Below are 23,335 nucleotides of genomic sequence, written 5' to 3'. Positions count from 1 at the left end.
CACAAGGGCCTGCTGGTATTCTTCCATTTTGACCTGTCTGACTCTTTCTTCAAGCAGTTTTGGAACATTGTGTTTGTACCGTGGATCCAGAAGGGTATAAACCCAGTAATTGGTGTTGTCCAGAATGCGCACAATGCGTGGGTCGCGTTCAATGCAGTCTAGCATGAATTGAGCCATGTGTGCAAGAGTCCTACCAGAATCCTCATCATCCTCTTGTGAGCGTTGTGATAGTTGTTGTGATGCATCATAGTCGTCACCTTCCTCCTGGTCTGCTTCTGCTGACCATTCGCGCTGAATTGTGGAAGTCCAACGTGCACCGCTCTGGCCCTCGTCAGTGGTGGCATGAAATTCCTGCTCCAACTCCAGCTGTTCCTCCTCCTCTTCTTCGTCATAGCTGCTGGGGCCAGCGTTCCCTGAGGCGGATGGCCTGATGTTGGTACCATCACGCTGATCGTTTTCTCCTTCAGATTCCCCCAGTTGCATCATGACAGCTGTTTCCTTGATTTTCAACATTGACCTCTTCAGTAAACACAGCAGTGGTATGGTAAGGCTGACTGAAGAGTTGTCACTGCTCACAAGCAACGTGGATTGCTCAAAATTTTGGAGGACTTGGCAGAGGTCCAACATGTTGGCCCAATCGGATCCACAGAAGCTTGGCAGCTGGCCGGATGCACCTCGGTACTGCGCCGTCATGTACTGGACCACTGCACTCTTCTGCTCACAAAAGCGTGCTAGCATGTGCAGCGTAGAATTCCAGCGCGTAGGGACATCACACAGCAAGCGATGGTGGGGGAGATTGAAGCGCTCCTGCATCTTGGCGAGTGCCCCCGAAGCAGTACTGGAATTTCTACAATGTTTGGCCACTCGACGCACCTTCAACAGAAGATCGGCCACGCCTGGGTATGTCCTCAGGAACCGCTGAACTACTAGGTTCATCACGTGCGCCAGGCAAGGGATGTGTGTCAGCTTAGCCAACCTTAAAGCGCGAATGAGATTACTCCCATTATCACACACAACCATGCCCGGTTTCAAGTCCAGCGGTGCCAGCCACAAATCCGTCTGTTCCTTTATTCCCTTCCAAATTTCCTCCCCTGTGTGCTGCTTATCCCCAAGGCAGATCAGCTTCAGTAACGCTTGCTGACGCATGCCAACAGCTGTGCTGCACTGCTTCCACGATCCTACTGCTGCTGGGTTAGCGTTTCCGGATGAGGTACAGCTTTGAGATGCGTTGGAGGAGAAGGAGTCAGAGAGGTAGGTGCTGCTGTTGTTATCCAGTGGGAGGGACGGCGGTGCAGCTGTTTGCGGCGTGGGCAACACCCGCGCCGTAGCAGGTGAGGAATCGCTGCCAGGCTCCACAAGGTTCACCCAGTGCGCGGTAAGGGAGATGTATCGACCCTGGCCGAACGCACTCGTCCAAGTGTCAGTGGTGAGGTGAACCTTGCAGGCAACGGCATTCTTCAAGCTTCGGGTTATTTTGCTGACCACGTGCTCATGCAACTCAGGCACTGCAGAGCGCGCAAAGTGGTAGCGGCTGGGAACCACGTAACGTGGGATGGCCACTGAATCATGCCCTTGAAGCTGTTTGTCTCCACCACTCGATATGGCAGCATTTCGCAGGCCAGAAGCTTGGCTATGCTGGCTGTTACTGCCACGGCCCGGGGGTCATTTGCTGGCAATTTCCTCTTGCGCTCAAACATCTCCGACACAGACAACTGAACCGTAGCGCTGCACACGGAAGGGCTGTTGGTTGTTGTGTTTGATGAACACTGGGAGACCTCAAGAGCACTACTCCGGAAAGTGACAGTGTCAGCGTCGTCTGATGTTTGTGAATGTTGTGAACCACGCAATGGCTGGGCTACTGCTGCTGCTGAGGCGGGTCTGGTGGTGAGTCTGGTGAACCCAAGGGAGGCAGTGTTGCTGGTACCCTGTCCTGCCGCGTTTGCCCACAGAGTGGGATGTTTGGATAGCATGTGGCGGCTCATGCTGGTGGTGGAGAGGTTGTTAATACTTTTCCCCCTGCTCAGGCGAGTCTTGCACACCTTGCAAATCGCCATGGTAACATCCTCAGTGCAGTCTTCAAAGAAAGCCCAGACTTTGGAGCACCTGCCTCCTTGCTGGCGATTTCTGTTTCCTCCTCTTTTGCCTCTCACTCTAACTTCCACGCTTGTGGTGCCTGAAATTGCGCGCCGCCTACCTTGTGGCACAAGGCGAACTCGTGCAGCAGTGGGTTCTTCAACAGACTCATCTGTGCTGCTGCTACGACGGCGATGTTCTCGTTCACAAATAAAATCTGGGTCTCTGTCCACATTGTCCATACCCTCCTCTTCCATCTCCTCAAACTCGTCATATGTCATTGTGGGGGGCCGCCGCCGTGGAGTAGAGCTCCCCAGAACAACCTCTGCGCAGCTCACTCCAACGTCGTCTTCCAGATCTTGTCGGCCGACCTCCTGCAATTGCAACCCCTCCTGCCCAACTTGCTCTGGGATTTGGGTTTCCGAGTCCTCCTCGGACTCGCCTTGTATTTCAGTGCGCGGTGCATTTTCCACAGTTAATGGTTGTGAATCCAGGCACAACATTTCTGGCTGTTCCTCCATTGACCTTTGAAAGGTGGAAGTTTGTTGGGCTGGGAATAGCTCCTGCGAATACCCCATTGTGTCCTGAGGTAATTCATAGGACTGGTTATCTGGCAGTTGTGTGCGTGGTGTCGCTGCCGGTTGTGTCAGCTTTGTGCCCACTGGCTCCTTGTAACTGGCTGAGGACTCGGACCTCGTGCGTGATGTGCTGGTGCTGCTTAACCCACTGCTGGATGCTTGAGAGGTCATCCAAGTAATTATCTGGTCCTGTTCTTTTGGATTTGTGAGGGTTGTTGTCCTGGACAACATGGGCGGTATTGAGTGGGTTTTCTTGGGTGCTCCCCTGTGGCCTGTACGTGAACCGTCAGGGGAAACACCTCTTCCCTTGCCCCTTCCTCTTTCACCGGATTTCTTCCTCATTTCACTTATCCTTACAGTACACGCTGACTGGCAGCAGTACAGTGGCAGTACAGAAATGCTATACAGTACCACTATTCCCAGCAGCGACACAGAGCACAATGCTATACAGTGGCGGGTGAGCGGTGTACTACTGTTCCCAGGCCCAGCAGACACAGAGTGGAAGTAAACACAATGCTATATAGTCTGGCTGAGCGGTGTACACAGAGTGGCAGTACACACAATGCTATATAGTCTGGCTAAGCCGTGTACACAAAGTGTCATTAAACACAATGCTATATATAGCGTGGCTGAGCGAGGTGCACAGTGGCAGTACACACAATGCTTTATAGTCAGGCTGAGCCGTGTACACAGAGTGTCAGTAAACAATGGTATATAGTCTGGCTGAGCGGTGTACACAGAGTGTCAGTAAACAACGGTATATAGTCTGGCTGAGCGGTGTACACAGAGTGTCAGTAAACAACGGTATATAGTCTGGCTGAGCGGTGTACACAGAGTGTCAGTAAACAACGGTATATAGTCTGGCTGAGCGGTGTACACAGAGTGGCAGTAAACACAATGCTATATATAGCGTGGCTGAGCGAGGTGCACAGTGGCAGTACACACAATGCTATATATAGCGTGGCTGAGCGAGGTGCACAGTGGCAGTACACACAATGCTATATATAGCGTGGCTGAGCGAGGTGCACAGTGGCAGTACACACAATGCTATATTAGTCAGGCTAAGCCGTGTACACAGAGTGTCAGAAAACACAATGCTATATATATAGCGTGGCTGAGCGAGGTGCACAGTGGCAGTACACACAATGCTATATATAGCGTGGCTGAGCGAGGTGCACAGTGGCAGTACACACAATGCTATATATAGCGTGGCTGAGCGAGGTGCACAGTGGCAGTACACACAATGCTATATTAGTCAGGCTAAGCCGTGTACACAGAGTGTCAGAAAACACAATGCTATATATAGCGTGGCTGAGCGAGGTGCACAGTGGCAGTACACACAATGCTATATATAGCGTGGCTGAGCGAGGTGCACAGTGGCAGTACACACAATGCTATATATAGCGTGGCTGAGCGAGGTGCACAGTGGCAGTACACACAATGCTATATATAGCGTGGCTGAGCGAGGTGCACAGTGGCAGTACACACAATGCTATATATAGCGTGGCTGAGCGAGGTGCACAGTGGCAGTACACACAATGCTATATATAGCGTGGCTGAGTGAGGTGCACAGTGGCAGTACACACAATGCTATATATAGCGTGGCTGAGCGAGGTGCACAGTGGCAGTACACACAATGCTATATATAGCGTGGCTGAGCGAGGTGCACAGTGGCAGTACACACAATGCTATATTAGTCAGGCTAAGCCGTGTACACAGAGTGTCAGAAAACACAATGCTATATATATAGCGTGGCTGAGCGAGGTGCACAGTGGCAGTACACACAATGCTATATATAGCGTGGCTGAGCGAGGTGCACAGTGGCAGTACACACAATGCTATATATAGCGTGGCTGAGCGAGGTGCACAGTGGCAGTACACACAATGCTATATATAGCGTGGCTGAGCGAGGTGCACAGTGGCAGTACACACAATGCTATATATAGCGTGGCTGAGCGAGGTGCACAGTGGCAGTACACACAATGCTATATATAGCGTGGCTGAGCGAGGTGCACAGTGGCAGTACACACAATGCTATATATAGCGTGGCTGAGCGAGGTGCACAGTGGCAGTACACACAATGCTATATATAGCGTGGCTGAGCGAGGTGCACAGTGGCAGTACACACAATGCTATATTAGTCAGGCTAGCCTAAGCCGTGTACACAGAGTGTCAGAAAACACAATGCTATATATATAGCGTGGCTGAGCGAGGTACACAGTGGCAGTAAACAATGCTATATATAGTGTGGCTGAGCGAGCGGTGTACTACTGTTCCCAGCAGCGACACACAATGACTGGGGGGGACCCTGGCTAGCGTGGCTGGAGAGCGAACTACCCTGCCTGCCTACCCAAAGCTAAACCCACAGACAAATGGCGGAGATATGACGTGGTTCGGGTATTTATTTACCCGAACCACGTGACCGTTCGGCCAATCAGAGCGCGTTCGGGCCCGAACCACGTGACCCGTTCGGCCAATCACAGCGCTAGCCGAACGTTCGGGGAACGTTCGGCCATGCGCTCTTATTTCGGCCATGTGGCCGAACGGTTTGGCCGAGCACCGTCAGGTGTTCGGCCGAACTCGAACATCACCCGAACAGGGTGATGTTCTGCAGAACCCGAACAGTGGCGAACACTGTTCGCCCAACACTACCCTGGTGGTCCCTCGGACACTGGGACCACCAGGGCAGGAGGCAGCCTGTATAATACACTTTGTAAACATTACAAAGTGTATTATACACTTTGTATGCGGCGATCGCGGGGTTAACATCCCGCCGGCGCTTCCGTATAGCCGGCGGGATGTTGCGGCGGGCGAACGGTGACAGGCGCCGGCGGAGGATCGCGTCACGGATGACGCGATCGCTCCGCCCATGCCCTTAGAAGGACCGCCGCCTCTGTGGGTGAGCCGGTCCTTCAGGGCTCCACTTCCCGGCCGCCTCTGTGCGTTAGGCGGTCGGGAAGTGGTTAATAAACCTTGAAAATTTGGTGCTTCAAGGACTTACGTGGGCTTTACTATTAACCGCTAAAATCGGCTGATTTTTACTGTAATGTAAATGCAGAAAATAGGCAGATGCAGATTTTGTGCATTTACATTACAGTAAAAATCCGCTGACTTTAGCGGTTAATAGCAAAGCCCCCGTAAATCCTAGAAACACCAAATTTTCAGGGTTTATTAAACAGAATCTCCTGAACAAGATGCAAAAAAAGTTTTCAAAAAGACCTTATAGTTTTTGAGAAAATCGATTTTAAATTCGGGCGGAATTTCCGCGATTTCCGGCGGAAATCCGCCTAACGTACTTGCAATACCGATTTCCGCATTCCGAAATGCAATTTCCAATCGGAATTTCGGAAATTGCATTTCCGCGGAATCCGAATGATCATCCCTAGTTTTTGTGGTTACATTGTTACAGGTGTGAAAATCATAATGGCCACGATTGTTTCATGACCCTTGCAACATGGGCCCCAGGCTGTGAGGGTCACCAGGGGTTGGCAAGTAAAAGAGTTTAACCATTGGGGGGTCCCATCAAAGTTTTGCTGGGGGGACCCACAATTTATAGTTATGCCCCTGCATGGAGTAAGTTCTTTATCTCAGTGAGTAGTACCAGGCACCGGGAATTTATTTTTATTCTCTTTATTTCTGTAAGGCCCCATTTACAGTTAATCAGATGGTATGGTTTTTTTTTTTTTTTTCTTCTCCATGGCAGTGGATTATGAAAAATCTTTCAATTAAAACGCGTATAGTGTGAACTGAGCCATTGGGAAACGTGGGTATTACTTTGAAAATCAGTTGTCCTTATAACTGAGAGCAACTGATTACATGTAAATGGGGCCTAACTGTGTTCCAGAGTCCATAATTTTTATATTTTAGTTCTCCACCTACACTAGACCAACAAGTTTAACCACTTTCGCCTCCTGGACGTACTAGCTACGTCCAGGAGGCTATGTGCGCTCATGCGCGCTCCCGCGGCCGATCGCGCATGTGCACACACGCTCCCGGCCGCGGATCATTAGCCCAGAAATCAATGAATCGTGCTATGGTGCCCGATCACTGATTCCTCTCCCCCGCAGAAAAAGCGACAGCTCCTCTCGGAAGCTTCGCTTTTTCTGACTCCAACGTCCCCCTATGTCGCTCTAAGCATACATGTTACGCTTAGAGTGATGTCATGTAAACAAACTCATGGCTGCCATCTTGTGGCCAAAAAGTAAAACTACAACTAAATGTAAAAAAAAAAAAAATCAACACATATTTACAAACAAAAACAAAAAAAATACTGTTTACATCCCACCCTCCCAAAAATACCCAAATAAAATGTTTAATTTAAAAAAAAAAACATTACAATAATAAAAAAAAACATGTAAATATATACCTAAAGGTGTAAACTTTTTAAATATCAATGTAAAGATGAAATATTTCTTTTTTTTTTTTTATTACAAGCTTGTAAATAGTGATGGATGCAAAACGGAAAAAAGTCTTTTTATCTCCAAACAAAATATTGTCGCCATACATTGTGATAGGGACTTCATTTAAATGGTATAATAACTGGGACAAATGGGCAAATACAATACGTGAGTTTTAATTATGGAGGCATGTATTATTTTAAAACTATAATGGACTAAAACTGACAAATAATGCATTTTTTCAGTTTTTTTCTTATTCTTCGTGTTAAAATGCATTTACAGTAAAGTGGTTCTTAGCAAAATGTACCACCCAAAGAAAGCCTAATTGGTGGCCGAAAAAAACAAGATATAGATTAGTTTATTAAGATAAGTATTGATAGAGTTATATGCTAATGAATGGGAGGTGAACATTGCCCGGATGCATAAAGTGAAAACGACTGAAGGCTGAAGTGGTTAATATAACATTTCTTCTATTTAGGTCTTATCTTTTCCAATGGTGAGAGCTGGAAGGCAATGAGGAGGTTCACTCTCTCAACTCTACGAGATTACGGGATGGGGAAGAAAGCCATATCGGACAAGATTAATGAGGAAGCGGAATGCTTAATGCAGGCAATACGATCTCATGAAGGTGAGTGTTGACCCAAAGCATTTTTGGTTTATCTTGTCAGGATTGAAGCTATTAGTAGCGATGGAGCTGAAAATGTGCGTTATCGTAATTACAACACAAAATGTGCAATTATGACACAAAATAGTAATTTGTAATTATCAGAAAAATCGTAATTCATAATTTAAGAACTCATTATTGTGTGTTGTTGCTTTGCATTAAAACTTAATTTTGTGTTTAACCACTTTACCTCCACCCGTACGGATTTCTCGGTCCCTTTTTCCATCCTTTAACCCCCAGGGACGGAGAAATCCGTACTTTGCGCACTCCCGCCGCTGCCCACGCTCCCGCTCGTAAGCACGCCGCCGGCCGCTCGTAAACACGCCGCCCGCTGCTCGCCCGGAGATCAATGAACGGGAAAATCCATTCCTGTTCGTTGATCTAAGCCCCCGCAATGATCCGCTGCTCTCCGATGAGCAGCGCGATCATTGTGAAAAAAAAAACCACTTACCCAGCCTCCTAGTACTTCCTCCAAGAGTCCGGAAGGACTCTTGGAGGTCGCATTAAACAAAAAGTTACTGTGACCATCTTGTGGCCAAATAGTAAAACTACACCCTAAACATTTTTCACATAAAAATAAATTACTTTTACACAAAAAAATTAACTCATTACCTCCCACACTCCCAATTTTTGTTTTGTAATTAAAAAAAAATGAAAAAAATGTACAATAAAAAAAATACATAAATAGTTACCTTAGGGACTTAACTTTTTAAAAATTAATTTTTTTAATTAATTTATGTCAGGAGGGTACAACACTGTTACTTTATAAACTATGGGCTTGTAATTAGGGATGGAAACAAAACTAAAAAAAATGCACCTTTATTTCCAAATAAAATATTGGCGCCAAACATTGTGATAGGGACATAATTTAAACGGTTTTATAACCGGGACAAAAGGGCAAATACATTTAATGGGTTTTAATTACAGTAGCATGCATTATTTAAAAACTATAATGGCCGAAAACTGAAAAATAATACATTTTTTCCCAAATTTTTTCCTATTTTCCCATTAAAACACATTTAGAATAAAATAATTCTTGGCATAATGTCCCACCTAAAGAAAGCCTAATTGGTGGCGGAAAAAACAAGATATAGTTCATGTCATTGCGATAAGTAATGATAAAGTTATAGACGAATGAATGGAAGGAGCGCTGAAAGGTGAAAATTGCTCTGGTGGTCAGGGGGTAAAACCCCTCAGTGGTGAAGTGGTTAATTTCATTTTTACTCGTAAATTCATTATTTCTCATAAAACCAGAAAATTACACAAAATGTCAAAATTACGGTTAACAAAATCGTAATTTTGTGTTTTACATACAAATTCTTGTATGCTGGAGGGGGTGGAGGGGGAGGTCAATGTTAGGCACTTGGCATAAGGTTTAGTGTTAGGCATTAGGTGTGTGGGGTGGGGGTGCTAGTTTTATGCACTAGGAGGGGAGGGTTTGTGTAAGAATCGGTGCCGTGCAGGTGCATAGTAAAATATTGGTTATGTAAATTACCAATATTTTTACTAGTGGCACCACCTGGTGCCAAACTCATGCAGTAGTGCCGCAACACATACTCCATTCAGTGTGTTGCATTTAGTGTTGACAGGCCCTAAGTGTAGCCATGCAAATTATTGTCATACCTAATTTGTTACACACAAATCATGGTGGCTCTTTATAGCTTCAAGGGCAGCAATTACTGATGATCATAATCCGCTAATTATGAAAAATTTGGCATAATTTTTTCGCAATTACGCCCATACGTAATTACAATTTGGACATTGAATTTTGTGTAATACATTTGCAACTTCACTTAGTTATGCATAATTTTGTGCATACTTAGTGGTTAATAGCGAAGCCAATATACATGCTATGGTCACCAAAATTGCAATGTTTGTTAGCAGGAATGGTGGGAAGAGTTTAAATTTTTTTTTTTAAAAGACCTTGTAGTTTTTGAGAAAATCTATTTAAAAAAAATGTAAAGGAATAACTTTTTGAACCATTACTGCTGCCTCAAGTCCGCAGCAGGTGCTGCTGTAGCAGCAGGTACATAAGGCAGTCTGCAGGGCTGAGCGTGTGATCGTGCAGAAGTCCCCTAGGCTGATCCGTGCATATCCGATGAGAATGATCACTGTTTTCGTTCAAAACTAGTGATCATTCTCAACTGGTGCTACCAGGTTGCCTCCCGCTCGCTCGTTTCCACCGCTCTCACTGCGTAAGATGAATGAATGGGAACTTTGTTGATCACAGGCATGAATGGATGCCTGCGTCACTTCCTTAGTTACACTGTAACACATTACTTCCTATGTAGCTTACTTATGGTACGCTTATAGCAAGTAATACGCAAGGATATCTTGTGGCCAAATAGTAAAGTTACAACTACATACATTAGGTGCTAAAAAATGTTTAACCACTTCTGTATCACGCTATTTTGTGCTGATCTGTGCTGCGTGGGCTCTCCAGCCCACAGCACAGATCAGGTTGCAGCCAGGCCGATCAGCCTTCCCCCCTTTTTTCCCCACTAGGGGGATGTCCTGCTGGGGGGGTCTGATCGCCGCTGGCTGCTTGCGCTTGCGGGGGGGCTCTTCGCAGCGCTTCCTGGCCTCCTTCCCCTTCCCTCCCTCTCCCTCCCCCTGTGAGCGGCGCAGGACGGATTTCCGTCCTGCGCCTGATGGGATAGGCTTTAGCCTATCATATGCCGGCGATCCCCGGCCAATCAGAGGCCGGGGATTGCCGATCTCCTCTACGGCGCTGCTGCACAGCAGCGCCGTATACATGTAAACACCGGGGAAGATCTTCCCCGTGTGTTTACATTTACCCTGCGAGCCGCCGATTGGCTCGCAGGGTGTTCACGGAGACACCCTCTGTGAGCAGACATGGAACGGCCGCTCATGCGTTTCCATGGAATCCACTTCAGGATTCAGGGGCGTATATATGCGTACGCAGAATCCTGAAGTGGTTAATATGTATATCAAGAGGGAACATTATTAAATTATGGGCATGATGGATGTAAAACTCAAAAAATGCACCTTTATTTCCAAATAAAATATTGTCACCATACATTGTACTAGGGATATAATTTAAATGTTGCAATAACCGGGACAAATGGGCAAATAAAATGTGTGGCTTTTATCCACAGTAGAACATTTTATTTTAAAACTATAATGGCCAAAAACAGAAATAAAGATTTTTTTTTCCATTTGTTTTTTGTTATTCCCTTTAAAATGCATTTAGAATAAAATAGTACTTAGCAAGATGTACCACCTAAAGAAAGCCTAACTGGTGGCGATACAAATAAGGTATAGATCATTTAGTTGGGATAAGTAGTGATAAAGTTATTGAGGAATGAATGGGAGAAGTGCTGAAATGTGAAAATTCCTCTCATTCATAAGGTGAAAATAACCCGTGGGCTGAAATGGTTAAAAGGCTTTTTCTTTTACATTTTCACCTTTGCGTTGCTATGAACAGCTAAATTTGGCACAAAATTGCAAAATACGGTTTCTGATTACGTTTACACACAAAATAAATTACAATTTTACCTCATTACAATTTTCTCATTAAGATTTTGCATTGTAATTGTGAATTAAAATGTGAAATAACGGTTATGCAGAATTTGTACTCATCCTTCTTTGTTTAAATTGCATATATATATATATATTTCAAAGCAATGCACCTGACATGGGATCAGACACCGTGTATACTTTAACAAATCCAAACTCACCTGTCAAAATCTTCTTTTTTGGTATGCACCTACATCTTGAGATGCCCTCCCCTAAGCTGCGTCCCCTCTCAGTCTCCTTTCTATTAGAAATAAATGAACAAGCATAGTATGCTCTCAATTAGCAATCAGTGGAGGGCGTAATAATGCAAGGGGAACAGGTCATCGACCCAAAACAAACCTTTAAAGCGGATCTAAGATGAAAAACTAACTATAACAAGTAACTTGTGTATATATCTTATCTAAAGTTTAGGTAGTTTACACAGCAAATCTAGTTGCAGACAGCTTCAACAAAATATGATTATTTATTCCTGTGATACAATGAGGGCGGCCATGTTCTGTTTGTCACATTACACACAGGCAAGGTGATCTGCATCTCCAGCATTCAGCCTGTGAAAACCTAATTCCTCCTCCTCCCTCCTCCCCTCTGCCTCTGAAATATCTGTCTAGTAACATCTCCCCCTCCTCCTGCCCAGACTGAGCTCACATAAGCCCTTGCTACTGTCTGAAAATGCCAAGGCACTCTGAAAAGCTGTGGGCGAGGCTTGTTTAGTTTATAGGGAATTAGAGTATTAAAACAAAAACAAAAAAGTATTTTGCTTGGGGAATGCCCTATAAACTATATGAAAAAAAACACAATTATGCAATGAGTAAACGTTTATCTCGGATCCACTTTAAGATAAAATAAAGAGAACAAGATTCCCCAATCCGTTCTACGATGCATATAACCATATCAAAAATACAAAACAACCCATGTTCAATTCAATAATAATCTTTATTAGATAATAGAAGAAACATTAAAATCATATAAATAACAAGGGTAACTATAGATATGCATCATATTGACCAAGTAAATTGGATAAATAAATACAGTCGTGACTAAATAGCAGGGAAAATGTAACCGTAATTGGTCAATGACATGTATATGATGCATGTCACTACACATGACATATATTGTCTAATAATCGCCTAAGAAATGACCAATACAAAATATAAATGCAATATTATGCAATACATTTATAACCCTTAAAATTAACCAATATAGGATATGAAACTGAATATATTTAATATAATAAGGTGATTGATGACAATTGTCACATCACTCTTAAAACGTGTCATTAAACATTTAATAAAGTGCTTGGTGCGTAAAGACATCATACCTCCTCCAAAAGTGCCAGGGCATAAACAGCGTAAATAGTAATATAATCTATGTATGTGTATATGTATCCTAATACACATGCATATATAAATGTGTGTGCAATTAGACAACGTTGCAATAAGAGAAACAGGATTGAAAAGATTTGACCACCATAAGGCCTGTGATGATAAACGTGCCCAGAAACAACAAGAGGTGATGTAAGAAACCAAGAATATGTGAATCAAAATCACAATCACCAAAACCAAAGTGTGATAAGAATAGAATGAATAGAAAATCTAAGTTGGAATGCCCAGTACCAAGTAGACAATCGTGTCCCAAGAGATAGGAAAGCGAGAAAGAGAGGGGTAGATGAGGCCAGTCAGTAATATTGGAGCTTTACCCAAACACATGATGGAGAGTTGTCCATTGAGCCACGCTGCGCATACCAAGCTGTGCATACCGCGCTGCCCAACTAGTTTTGCCGGAAGCTGCGTCAGGGGCTGACATACGCACCTTCGTGTACAGTTAAATAGTCATTAGTCAAGACGTGGCTGCATCCATGACATATCCCTAGCATGCTGCATCTCTTAGCCTCCTTTCCACCACCCAGGCAATACAAGCAAACCACTCTTCTGTCCTCTCGTTGGAGCAGAGGGTAAGGTGAGTGATGCAGAGATCTGTACTTTTGAGGACAGTCTGCTCAGATAAGCTCAGAAAGGCTTATCAGATTTTTTAAAGAAAATCTTTGGGCATAAAAAAGGAAAAGTTAGATACTTACCTCAGTAGAGAGGATCCTCTCCGATCTCCTCCAACCCACTGCTGCTCGCTTGAGACCCTCTTCTTTATCACGGTTTTGGCACAGGGCCACACTGTGCTACGTTGTGACAGCCACATGTGTTGCATGCAGCTCGATAGCGAAAATGAGGCCTAAGCGAGAATAAGCCTGATGCACCATGTAGCGGTACGATTGCTGTGTGCAGGCTGTGCACAACAATTTTACAATTACTAACACGGGAGAGCGCCGCCCATTAACACATTAGCACCACACACTGCACCTCAGTAACGAGCATGTTTTTTCCACAGCAGCTAATGTAATTGATAGCAAAATCACACACAGTGCTGCACTGCTGGTTGTTTACTGCATGGGAAAAAAGCACATTTAAAGTGGATCTAAACCTAGGTCTTCCTCTCTGCTCTAAAAGACAAGCAACAGCATAATAACCCTTTAAGGAAAAACATTTCCTTGTTGCAGTTTACAGAACTCCTCAGAGATGCTGCAGTGTAGTTACTTCCTGGTTTTCTGGGAGCACAGAAGTGGTTAACCTCCTGTGTTTACATATAGCCTTTCTGAATGGCACACCAGCGGCATAAATCAGACAGAGCTGACAGCTTAAATTACAGTGGCTCATTACTAGCAGATAAGGGAGAATTATGCTGGGAACACACTATACATTTTTTTCTGCTCAATTCTCCGCTCGATCGATTCTCCACTCGATTCTCTTATCTTTTTTCTTATCTTTTTTCCATTCACCTCTATGAGAAATCGAGCGGTCAAACGATCGAGCGGAATATCAGATATGACGGAATTTATCTATCAAACGCATCTATCGTGCTGGAAAACAAAACGTGTGTTCCCAGCATTAGACAGGCTGTTATCTCTTAATACAAACAATGTGGGTTTCTCTGTTTCCCTTCACTCCTGTGGAAGAATTTAGGACCTGTTTTTAAGTGTTGTGCACAGGGTTGCTCGCCAGAGATTGCGAATTCGAATTTACCCGTGATCATACGTAGATTTTCATGATTGCAGAACTCAAATTCGAAGAGCGATACTGCTCCCAAATTGGAATTCAAATGTACCCAAATAGTCACTCTTGAATTCGGCCGTGATCACGGGTGATAACGCGTGAACACGAATTCGGCTTCGGTATCCAAGAGGGTAACGTCATTGGGCCAATCAGAAGGCCCCCAGCTGAGGCCCTAGCAACCAATCAGAGGAGGGGAGCCTGGCCCTCCCCTCCTCTATATAAGGTGGCGGCCATCTTAGGGAGCCCGTCCTAGCTTGTCACTCTGCGGTCCTGAGAGCATCTCCAGTGCTGCTGTGTGTCTTAGCAAGTGCTTTTCAACTGTTTAACACAGCGTTTTACCTCCTAAACACATTCTGAACACATTTATTGTACTCATTTATAGTTAGTTAGTGATTTGATTGTTATAGTTCAGTCAGCTAGTGTAGTGTACTGTATACTGTGCTAGGCTAGTGTTAGGTCTGTGTGCAGGCTAAGGCCTGTTAGCCTAGGGTAGCCTTAGCCTACTAGCTTAGGTAGGTTAGGGATTATAGTTAGTTGTGTACTAGTACTAGTTTAGTTAATTTGTACTGTTAGTCTGTGAGTTTATTAGCTTCAGTACTGTGTTAGTTACTGTACAGGCCAGCATCTGTTGTGATCTGTGACTTGGTGCGTGTCATCTGCCCGACCCTATTGATTGCGTCCGTGTGTGACAGACTTTTTATGTCACTGTCTGTCACACGAGTTAGTTATCGACTACTGTATACACTACTGCTAGGGATTATAGTTAGCAGTAGTTGTGTTACCTACGTACTAGTTTACTTAATTTGTACTGCTAGTCTGTGAGTTTATTTAGTGCCGCAGACTTCACTATCACTATTACTGTGTAATAGTTACTTCACAGGCCACTAGGCCAGGCCAGCATGTGTTGTGATCTGTGACTGTCATCTGCCCGACCCTATTGATTGCGTCCATGTGTGACAGACTTTTATTGTCACTGACTGTCACACGAGTTAGTTATCGGCTACTACACTACTACTAGGGATTATAGTTAGTTGTTACCTACGTACTAGTTTACTTAATTTGTACTGCTATAGTCTATTTATTTAGTACCACAGGCTTCACTACTGTGTAATAGTTACTTCACAGGCCAGGCCAGCATCTGTTGTGATCTGTGACTGTCATCTGCCTGACCCTATTGATTGCGTCCGTGTGTGACAGACTTTTATTTGTCATTGTCTGTCACATGAGTTAGTTATTGACTACTGTAGACTACACTACTGTTAGTACTACTACTATAAAAAAAATTAAAAAAAAAAAAACAAAACAAAAACCTTTCTTTTATTTTTGTCACTCACCACCAGTCACCACCAACCCAGACTCTTTATAAAAATTTACATCCTTTCCCGCCCCCTTATTATATATATATATTTAGTTTTTCTTATTGTATTTGTATATTATTGCACAATGACTGGCAGAGGTAGAGGGCGAGGCACCACCAGGAGAGGCAGTGCCATTGCTGCAGCCACTGCCAGCACCAGCAGGTCTGTGACTGGTCCGCCACCAGCCACTGACCGCAGAGTTGTGGAGGAGGGAGCAGAGGCGCAGCAGCAGCATGTTGTGCCCATCTTTGAGACAGGACATCGCCCCCGGCCCATTGTGGAGAGTCAGGCACAGGCTGTTGTGGAAATGATGGCGGGGCAGCAAGCCACCATTTCCAGCCAGACCTCCAGCACCAGTGAGATCAGTGCCACCACCACTAGCACTCCGGTCCGCAGCAGGCCTCCACCACCGCTTGAGGTCACGTCGACCCCAGCGACCAGCCTGCCCTCACTGAGCTTGCTCTTCACCCCAGGGACTGCGAGCGTTTTGAGGGATGTTGTGGAACAGTTTAAGGAGGTGATGATGGAGGCATGCAAGGATGAGGAGGAGGAGTATGAGGTGGAGGAGTTTGTTGTTGGTGGTGAACAACAACTGGAATTTCATGAGGAGGAGGAGGGGCCTGATGCAGGGGATGTGGCAGCAGAGGAGTTGGTTGAGGGCTCAGAGGAGATGTTTGGGGATGATGATGATGATGATGAGGTGCCGGATCGTTCGTATGTGCCACCACCAGCACAGTTGGTTGAAGGCAGCTCGTCATTGGAGGAGGTGTCATCTCTGGTACAGAGGCGTGGCAGCAGCATGGTGGCCAGCACAGGGCGTGGAAGGCAGGAGCCACAGCCTGCTGCTTCAGCCACTACCACCACCCGCACCAAAGCTCCTCCAAGCAAAGGTAAAAAAAATTCTGAGGTGTCTGGGTTGAAAACTGTGCTGTCCCACTTGTGTATTGGACACAATGTGGGCTTCACGACTGCTGGCCGGAACCTCCTGCTGTATGGTGTTTATTATTACAGCCGTTGTACCAACGCTAGGTGCCACATGTTACATTGCCTGTTGGCAGACGTCACTCCTCCTCCTCCTGCTGCTGCATTTAACCTCCTGCTGTCTGTGTTCCAGGCCAGGGTCCCCCAAATTATGCACTGCTGCCATGCGCCACTAGCTATTACGCCACAAATGTAGCTATACTGTTGAAGAAAAAAAATTACAACAGTTGAGTTCTGTATGGGAAAAAAACATTAAGTTGGGTACAAGAGGAAGAATATGAACAGAAGAAGAAGAAGAACCAGAAGAAGAAGAAGAAGAAGAAGAAGAAGAAGAAGAAGAAGAACCAGGTGAAGAATATTAATAATAAGAAGAATAACCAGAAGAAGAAGAAGAAATAGAACCAGGTGAAGAAGAACCAGATGATGATGATGAAGAAGAAGACGACGAAGAAAAACCAGGTGAAGAAGAAGATGAAAAACCAAGTGAGGATGAACCAGAAGAAGAAGAACCAGGTGAAGAAGAAGAACCAGGTGCCAGTGAAGAAGAAGATGATGAAGATGATGGTGATGAGAAAGATGGTAAAACAAAAAAAAGAAGACGGTGAAGAAAAAGATGGAGAGAATAAAAAGAAGAAGGTGAAGACGGTGAAGAACAATAAACCAGAAAAGCAGAAAAAAGTTTTCCATCATTTTTTTTTAAACTACACCTATGTAATTGTGATTTCCCTTTTAAAAAATTGCTTTAAAGAGTGTCAGGCTGCAGAAGCTAATTTAAACCTCTATTCTCCTGTGTTAAACAGTTTAGAAGGAAGCCAAAAAGGCATTAGTGAAGATAAAAATCTCTCTTACCTTTGATGTGTGCTTATCAGCAAAGCTGTTAGACCCAAGAGGACGCAAGCCGCATACTATACTGCAAAGCATTCTGGGGCCCTCCCCTCGGCTGCTAATGAGACGTTACAGCAGCTTGTAATCAGTCCAGCGCGTAGCACTGATAAATCTCTGGGCAGAGTACACTGCAGGAGTCAGCTATTGTTCCTAGCCACATGGCTCATTAATATTCACTGCACACTGTGTTATTCAGTACGAGCTTTTCTGTGATCAGGAAGCAGGCAGGACATGACGACACATTTGACAGAAAAACATGGAGCCTGCCATGAGCTGTCAGGAGCATCTATCTCTGCATATACTATATACAAATTCTGTGAAATCCAAACGTGGACAGTGAAATGCATATGTAATGTAAGTACAGCCAATCTTTAGCTACTGATATATGTGTTTATTTTCTCTGAGACCTTATACCTAACAGCTCCTCTTTAAGGCCATCAGAATTCGTGATCACGACTATTACCCAAATTTAATTACCGATCACCACTCGAATTCAAATTCAAATCGAATTCTATGGTCGTGATCACGGCCGAATCCGAATTTGACCCGGATTGGAATTCAAATGTACTCTAATCGAATTTGGGTACATTTGAGCATGACTGGTTGTGCAGTAAACACACGCAAAAACAGAATAGTGTGACAGAAGCCAAAAAAAAGGGCTTGCTTGAGAGGTGAGAGAAGTGGGCAGTGCTGCTTTATTTAGGTAGGATTTAAGGTGAGAGTAAGTGGGATTTAAAGAGGAACTCCAGTGAAAATAATGTAATAAAAAAGTGCTTAATTTTTACAATAATTATGTATAAATGATTTAGTCGGTGTTTGCCCACTGTTAAAGCTTTCCTCTCCCTGATTTACATTCTGACATTTATTACATGGTGACATTTTTACTGTTGGCAGGTGATGTAGCTGCTGCTTGCTTTTTTGGCAGTTGGAAACAGCTGTGAACAGCTATTTCCCACAATGCAACAAGGTTTACAGACAGGAAACTGCCAGGAGTACCACGGTCCTCAGAGTTTCTTGTGGGAGGGGTTTCACCACAATATCAGTCATACAGCGCCCCCTGATGGTCTGTTTGTGAAAAGGAATAGATTTCTCATGTAAAAGGGGGTATCAGCAACTGATTGGGATAAAGTTCAATTCTTGGTCAGAGTTTCTCTTTAAGGTGAGGGTGTTGGCTTGTGAAGTCACTTCTTTCTAGTGATGATCGTAATCACCTAATTACGATTATGCAAATCTTCGCGTAAGTCTTCACAATTTCACCTATACATAGTTGATTTTGTATAGTCATTTGTATAGTCACAAAAATTGCTACATACATTAAGGAGAATAGTGGTTGCAAGTCAAAAAAATAATTTTCCAAAAAAAAACCTTGTAGTTTTTGAGAAAATCGATTTTAAATATGCAAAGAAAAAATGTTTTTTAAACTCAGAAAAATGACAATTTAAAAAACACTTTTCTTTGCATTTTTAAATTAATTTTCTCAAAAACTACCAGGTCTTTTTGAAAAAAATTTTTTTAGTTGTACCAACTATTATCCCTAACTTATGTAGCAATTTTGGTGTCCATAGCATGTATGGGGTCTTTGCTATTAACTACTAAAGTCGGCACAAAATTTTGCAAAAATTACTCAAAAAATTACGTGAAATTATGAAATATTACTATTACATACAAATTTAATTGTGATTTTCCCTGAAATTTTGCATTAGGATTACGATGCGTAATTGCGAATTTCGATGCAAAATTTTGCATATGCAAAATTTCGGCCCGCCACTGCTTCTTTCAACTTGCTCAGCTCTGTTGCTATTGTAAGTATTTTCCATTAGTGACAGGGTTGCTTTAATGTTGACATGCGATAGATAAAAGTGCTTAGTAAAAATAATAATGTTTTATTTGCAGGAAAGCCATTTGATAATCTGACCATCATTAACGCTGCTGTCTCTAATATAATCATCTCCATTCTACTTGGTTACCGATTCAGTTATGATGATCCCACCATTCTCTATCTGATGAACCTAATCAATGAGAACATGAAACTTGTGGCTACCAATTCAGCCCGGGTAAGTGGATGCCAGTTTCTGTTACTATGGTTAGGACTCAGGAGGCATTTTTAAGGCTGTTTATCTCTATCTAGATCTCAACCTTGATCTCTATTTTGAGCTCAATCTCAATTTTGCATCATGGTGGTACAGTGGTTAGCACTCTCACCTTGCAGCGCTGGGCCCCCAGTTTGTATCCCACCCAGGGCACTATCTGCACAGAGTTTTTATGTCTGCGTGGGTTTCCTCTGGGAGTTCTGGTTTCTTCCCACATCCCTAAAAAAATTATACAAACAAGTTAATTGGCCTCCCCTAAGTAGGCCCTACACTATGATAAATACACTACATGATAAAGACATATTACTATGATAGGGATTAGATTGTGAGCCCCTCTGAGGGACAGTTAAAGGACTACTGTAGGGGGGCAGGGGGAAAAAGAGTTGAACTTACCCGGGGCTTTTAACGGTCCCCTGCAGACATCTTGTGCCCGTGCTGCCACTCACCGATGCTCCAGTCCTCTGGTTCACTTCTGGAATTTCCAACTTTAAAGTCAGAAGACCACTGCTTCTGCGTGGCCATGTCCTCTCTCCCACTGACTTCACCAGGAGTGTACTGTGCAGGCGCAGACTGTACTGGGACTGCGCAATACACTCCTAATGACGTCAGTGAGAGCGAGGATGTGGCCATGCAGGCTTCCTCTTCTTTCTTCTTCCACGTTCATGAAAAAAGGGTGCCGTGAATAAAGGGCCCGATTTATTAACAAACCACCCTAACCACCACCCCTGGTGTTGCCAAAAACTAACCGCCACCTAGGTGGTGTCTAACCCTAACCACTCCCTCTGGTGGTGCCTAACCCAAATCACACCCTTTTACATATATTAATGATAATACCTTTGAAAATGTAAAATCTGTACTTATTAACAAAATAATATGACAAAAACTATAACGTTGTAAACTTCTAAAATGATAACTACCTCAAAAACGATAATGTTCTAATGTTATTAACAGCATTTTTTGCGGTGCCCTTTTTTTTTGCTTTTTTCGCTGTATTAACGATAATTGCATTAAAGTCTGTGGCGCCGCCCTTTTCATCCACCCTCAGCCAGCGCCATTTTTTCCTTCTACCCTTCTTCCTTCTTTCTTCTCCTTCTCTTCCTCCTCCTATTCCTCCTTCTTCTATTCCTCCTCCTTCTCTTCCTTCTCCTTCTCTTCCTTCTCCTTCTTCTCTTCCTTCTCCTTCTCATCCTCCTTCTTCTTCTTCTCCTTTTCCTCCTCCTCCTTCTTCTCCTCCTTCTTCTCCTCCTCCTTCTACTTGTTCTTCTTTTCCTTCTTCTCCTCCTCCTTCTCCTCGTCCTTCTCCTTTTCATTATTATTATTATTCCTTTTTCTTTTAAAGATGTACAACAGATTTCCAACCATAATGGGTCTCCTGCCGGGACCTCATCATAAAGTATTTGCCAACATCAGACAAATGTTGGACTTTATAACAAAAACATTTACTAAGCAGAAGAAAGATCTAGATGTGAATAATCTGAGGAACCTGATCGATGCCTTCCTGGTAAAGCAGCAAGAGGTGAGGACTATATTTAAAACAGTCATTGTCTCATGCTGTTATTTGTGTATTAAAATGTTCACATGCCTCTTCCCCTTCACGGAACAGCCAGCCTATCACAGCGTCACCAAAATGTAAACAATAGCTCTCATAGGCCACCACAAACAGGAAGAGGCATATGAGCTGCCGTCGCGTAAACGCGTAAAGTTGTACGCAAAAAACGGAACAAGTACAGCTGCTGACATAGACCAAAAAGGGACATACACGTAAAGAGAATGCATCAATAGGCGACGCTTAAATGCATACAAATTTACAAAAAAACAGGGAATGGTACTACAGCTGGCATGGACCGAAAAAGGGCATATGCATTCACCCCCATGGCATATAATCATCCAACAGACAAAAGGCAAACAAGTAAAAGGGGCAACAAATAACTCGCTGAGCCCCTCAGGGATGTGCCAAAGAATAAAGTACCAAAAAATAAGCAGTATCCCTCAGGTCCATCTTGACAATCCCATCACGGTCCTAAAAGATAAGAGATAAAGAGTAAAGCTTACAATACATCATATCACCAGGCTTGCTCTCGAGGACCTTGTGATCATGGATTACCCATGATCATGAGCATTTTTTGGCTTTGAATTCGGAAAAAATTCCGAATCCGTGATCTTTATTGATCACGGATTCAGAATTGTTCCGAATTTGAAGCAAAAAAATCGAATTTGCGTCCATTCGTGATTAACGCGAATTTGTTTGTGATTGCGGCGAAAATCCACGATCACGAATTCGCATTGCGCATGGTAACCATTGGATGACGTCAAAATGTAGCTATGCTGTGTCAGAAAAATTAAAAAAAGGAGAAGAAGAAGGTGAAGAACAATAAACAAATAAATACAGAAAACAAATGTTTTTCATATTTTTTTTTTAATTATACAACCACACATAATTAATTGTGTTTAAAAAAAAAAAAAAAAAAAAAAAACATGATGCTTTATGCATCATTTACCCTAAAAGAAGTTTTGGAAGAAATTAAGGGCCCATTCACACTTGTGCGTTTTCAGAGTGATTTCAGCTTTGCTGAAAATCGCTAGCGATTTGAAAAACGTATTCACAATGAAAGTGTTTGGAAGTGTTCTCATCTAAGCGTTTAGCGATTTGCTGAAACGCAAACGCGTTGCATGCAGCATTTTCTGAGCGATTCTGGAGCGATTAGCGTTTCAATAAATGTATTTGAATTGAACTAGAAATCGCAAAACGCTAATCGCTGGAAAAACGCTCTTTATACAGTGAAAAATCGCAAGGAAAAAAATGCCAGGAAAACGCTCAGCGTTTTGCATTAGTGTTTAGCGATTTCTAGTGTGAATGGGCCCTTAACCATTTCAGCCGCCCGGACGTGATCCTCACGTCCAGGCGGCTGCTCTGCTGCGGTGCCGCACTTCGGCACGCTCCCGTGCGGTCGCGGGCGTGCCCCCGTGCTGTCCCCCTGTAGCCCTGGGATCAGTGAATGGGAACATGGTTCCCGATCACCGAGCTGTGTCCCCAGCAGAAAAAACGAAGCTCTCTTACTAGAGGCTTCAGTCTTTCTGCAAAAAAAAAGTTTCCCCGTCCTCTTTGTGCTTCCGGTGATCGAGAAGAGAAAAAAATAAACTCAAGGTGGCCATCTTGTGGCCAAATAGTAAAACTACATCTGGTATCGGTTGAAAAGGGCGCCTGAGCTGCCTGTATGAAAATGGCGCCGCCATAGACATCAATGTTATTTCTGGAAATATGGGTTACAAGGTGTAGAAAAGTGCGCCCGAGTTTTGATATGGGCTACACCAGGCGTCTTTTTTGTAGCCGAAGTTTATATGGGCTACACCAGGCGCCTTTTTTTGTAGCCAAAGTTTTAATATGGGCTACAAGCACTGGAAGCCGAATTATTTCATTCCCCCACTATCCATGGCGGCCTGGAGGAGGAATAGTAATTAACACATCCCGCAGTTTTTTTGTAGCCGAAGTTTTTATATGGGCTACACCAGGCGCCTTTTTTGTAGCCGAAATTGGTATATATGGGCTCCACCAGGCGCCCTTTTTTACAGGCGCCCTTTTCATATAAACCCCTACATCTACATACATTTTACATTAAAATTTACACATATAATAACATTAAAAATTAACTGTTTATTTTCCACACCAA

General features: G+C 43.7%; 1 protein-coding gene across 2 annotated transcripts in view; it reads left to right on the top strand.

Annotated features, from left to right (window-relative positions):
* Window positions 1–23,335, top strand: part of LOC137571188 (cytochrome P450 2B11-like) — a 203,568-nt gene that overhangs the window by 167,779 nt on the left and 12,454 nt on the right. For both annotated transcript variants that reach the window (XM_068280008.1, XM_068280007.1), the window contains 3 exons: window positions 7,527–7,676; window positions 19,471–19,631; window positions 21,007–21,183. In XM_068280008.1, coding sequence (XP_068136109.1) covers window positions 7,527–7,676; window positions 19,471–19,631; window positions 21,007–21,183 — 488 coding nt within the window. The remainder of the gene's footprint in view (window positions 1–7,526; window positions 7,677–19,470; window positions 19,632–21,006; window positions 21,184–23,335) is intronic.

Source organism: Hyperolius riggenbachi, chromosome 4, assembly GCF_040937935.1.
Source record: "Hyperolius riggenbachi isolate aHypRig1 chromosome 4, aHypRig1.pri, whole genome shotgun sequence".
In the NCBI taxonomy this organism is placed as follows: Eukaryota; Metazoa; Chordata; class Amphibia; order Anura; family Hyperoliidae; genus Hyperolius; species Hyperolius riggenbachi.
The sequence above is the reverse complement of the archived record's forward strand: the minus strand, read 5'-3'. Positions and strand labels throughout refer to the sequence as shown.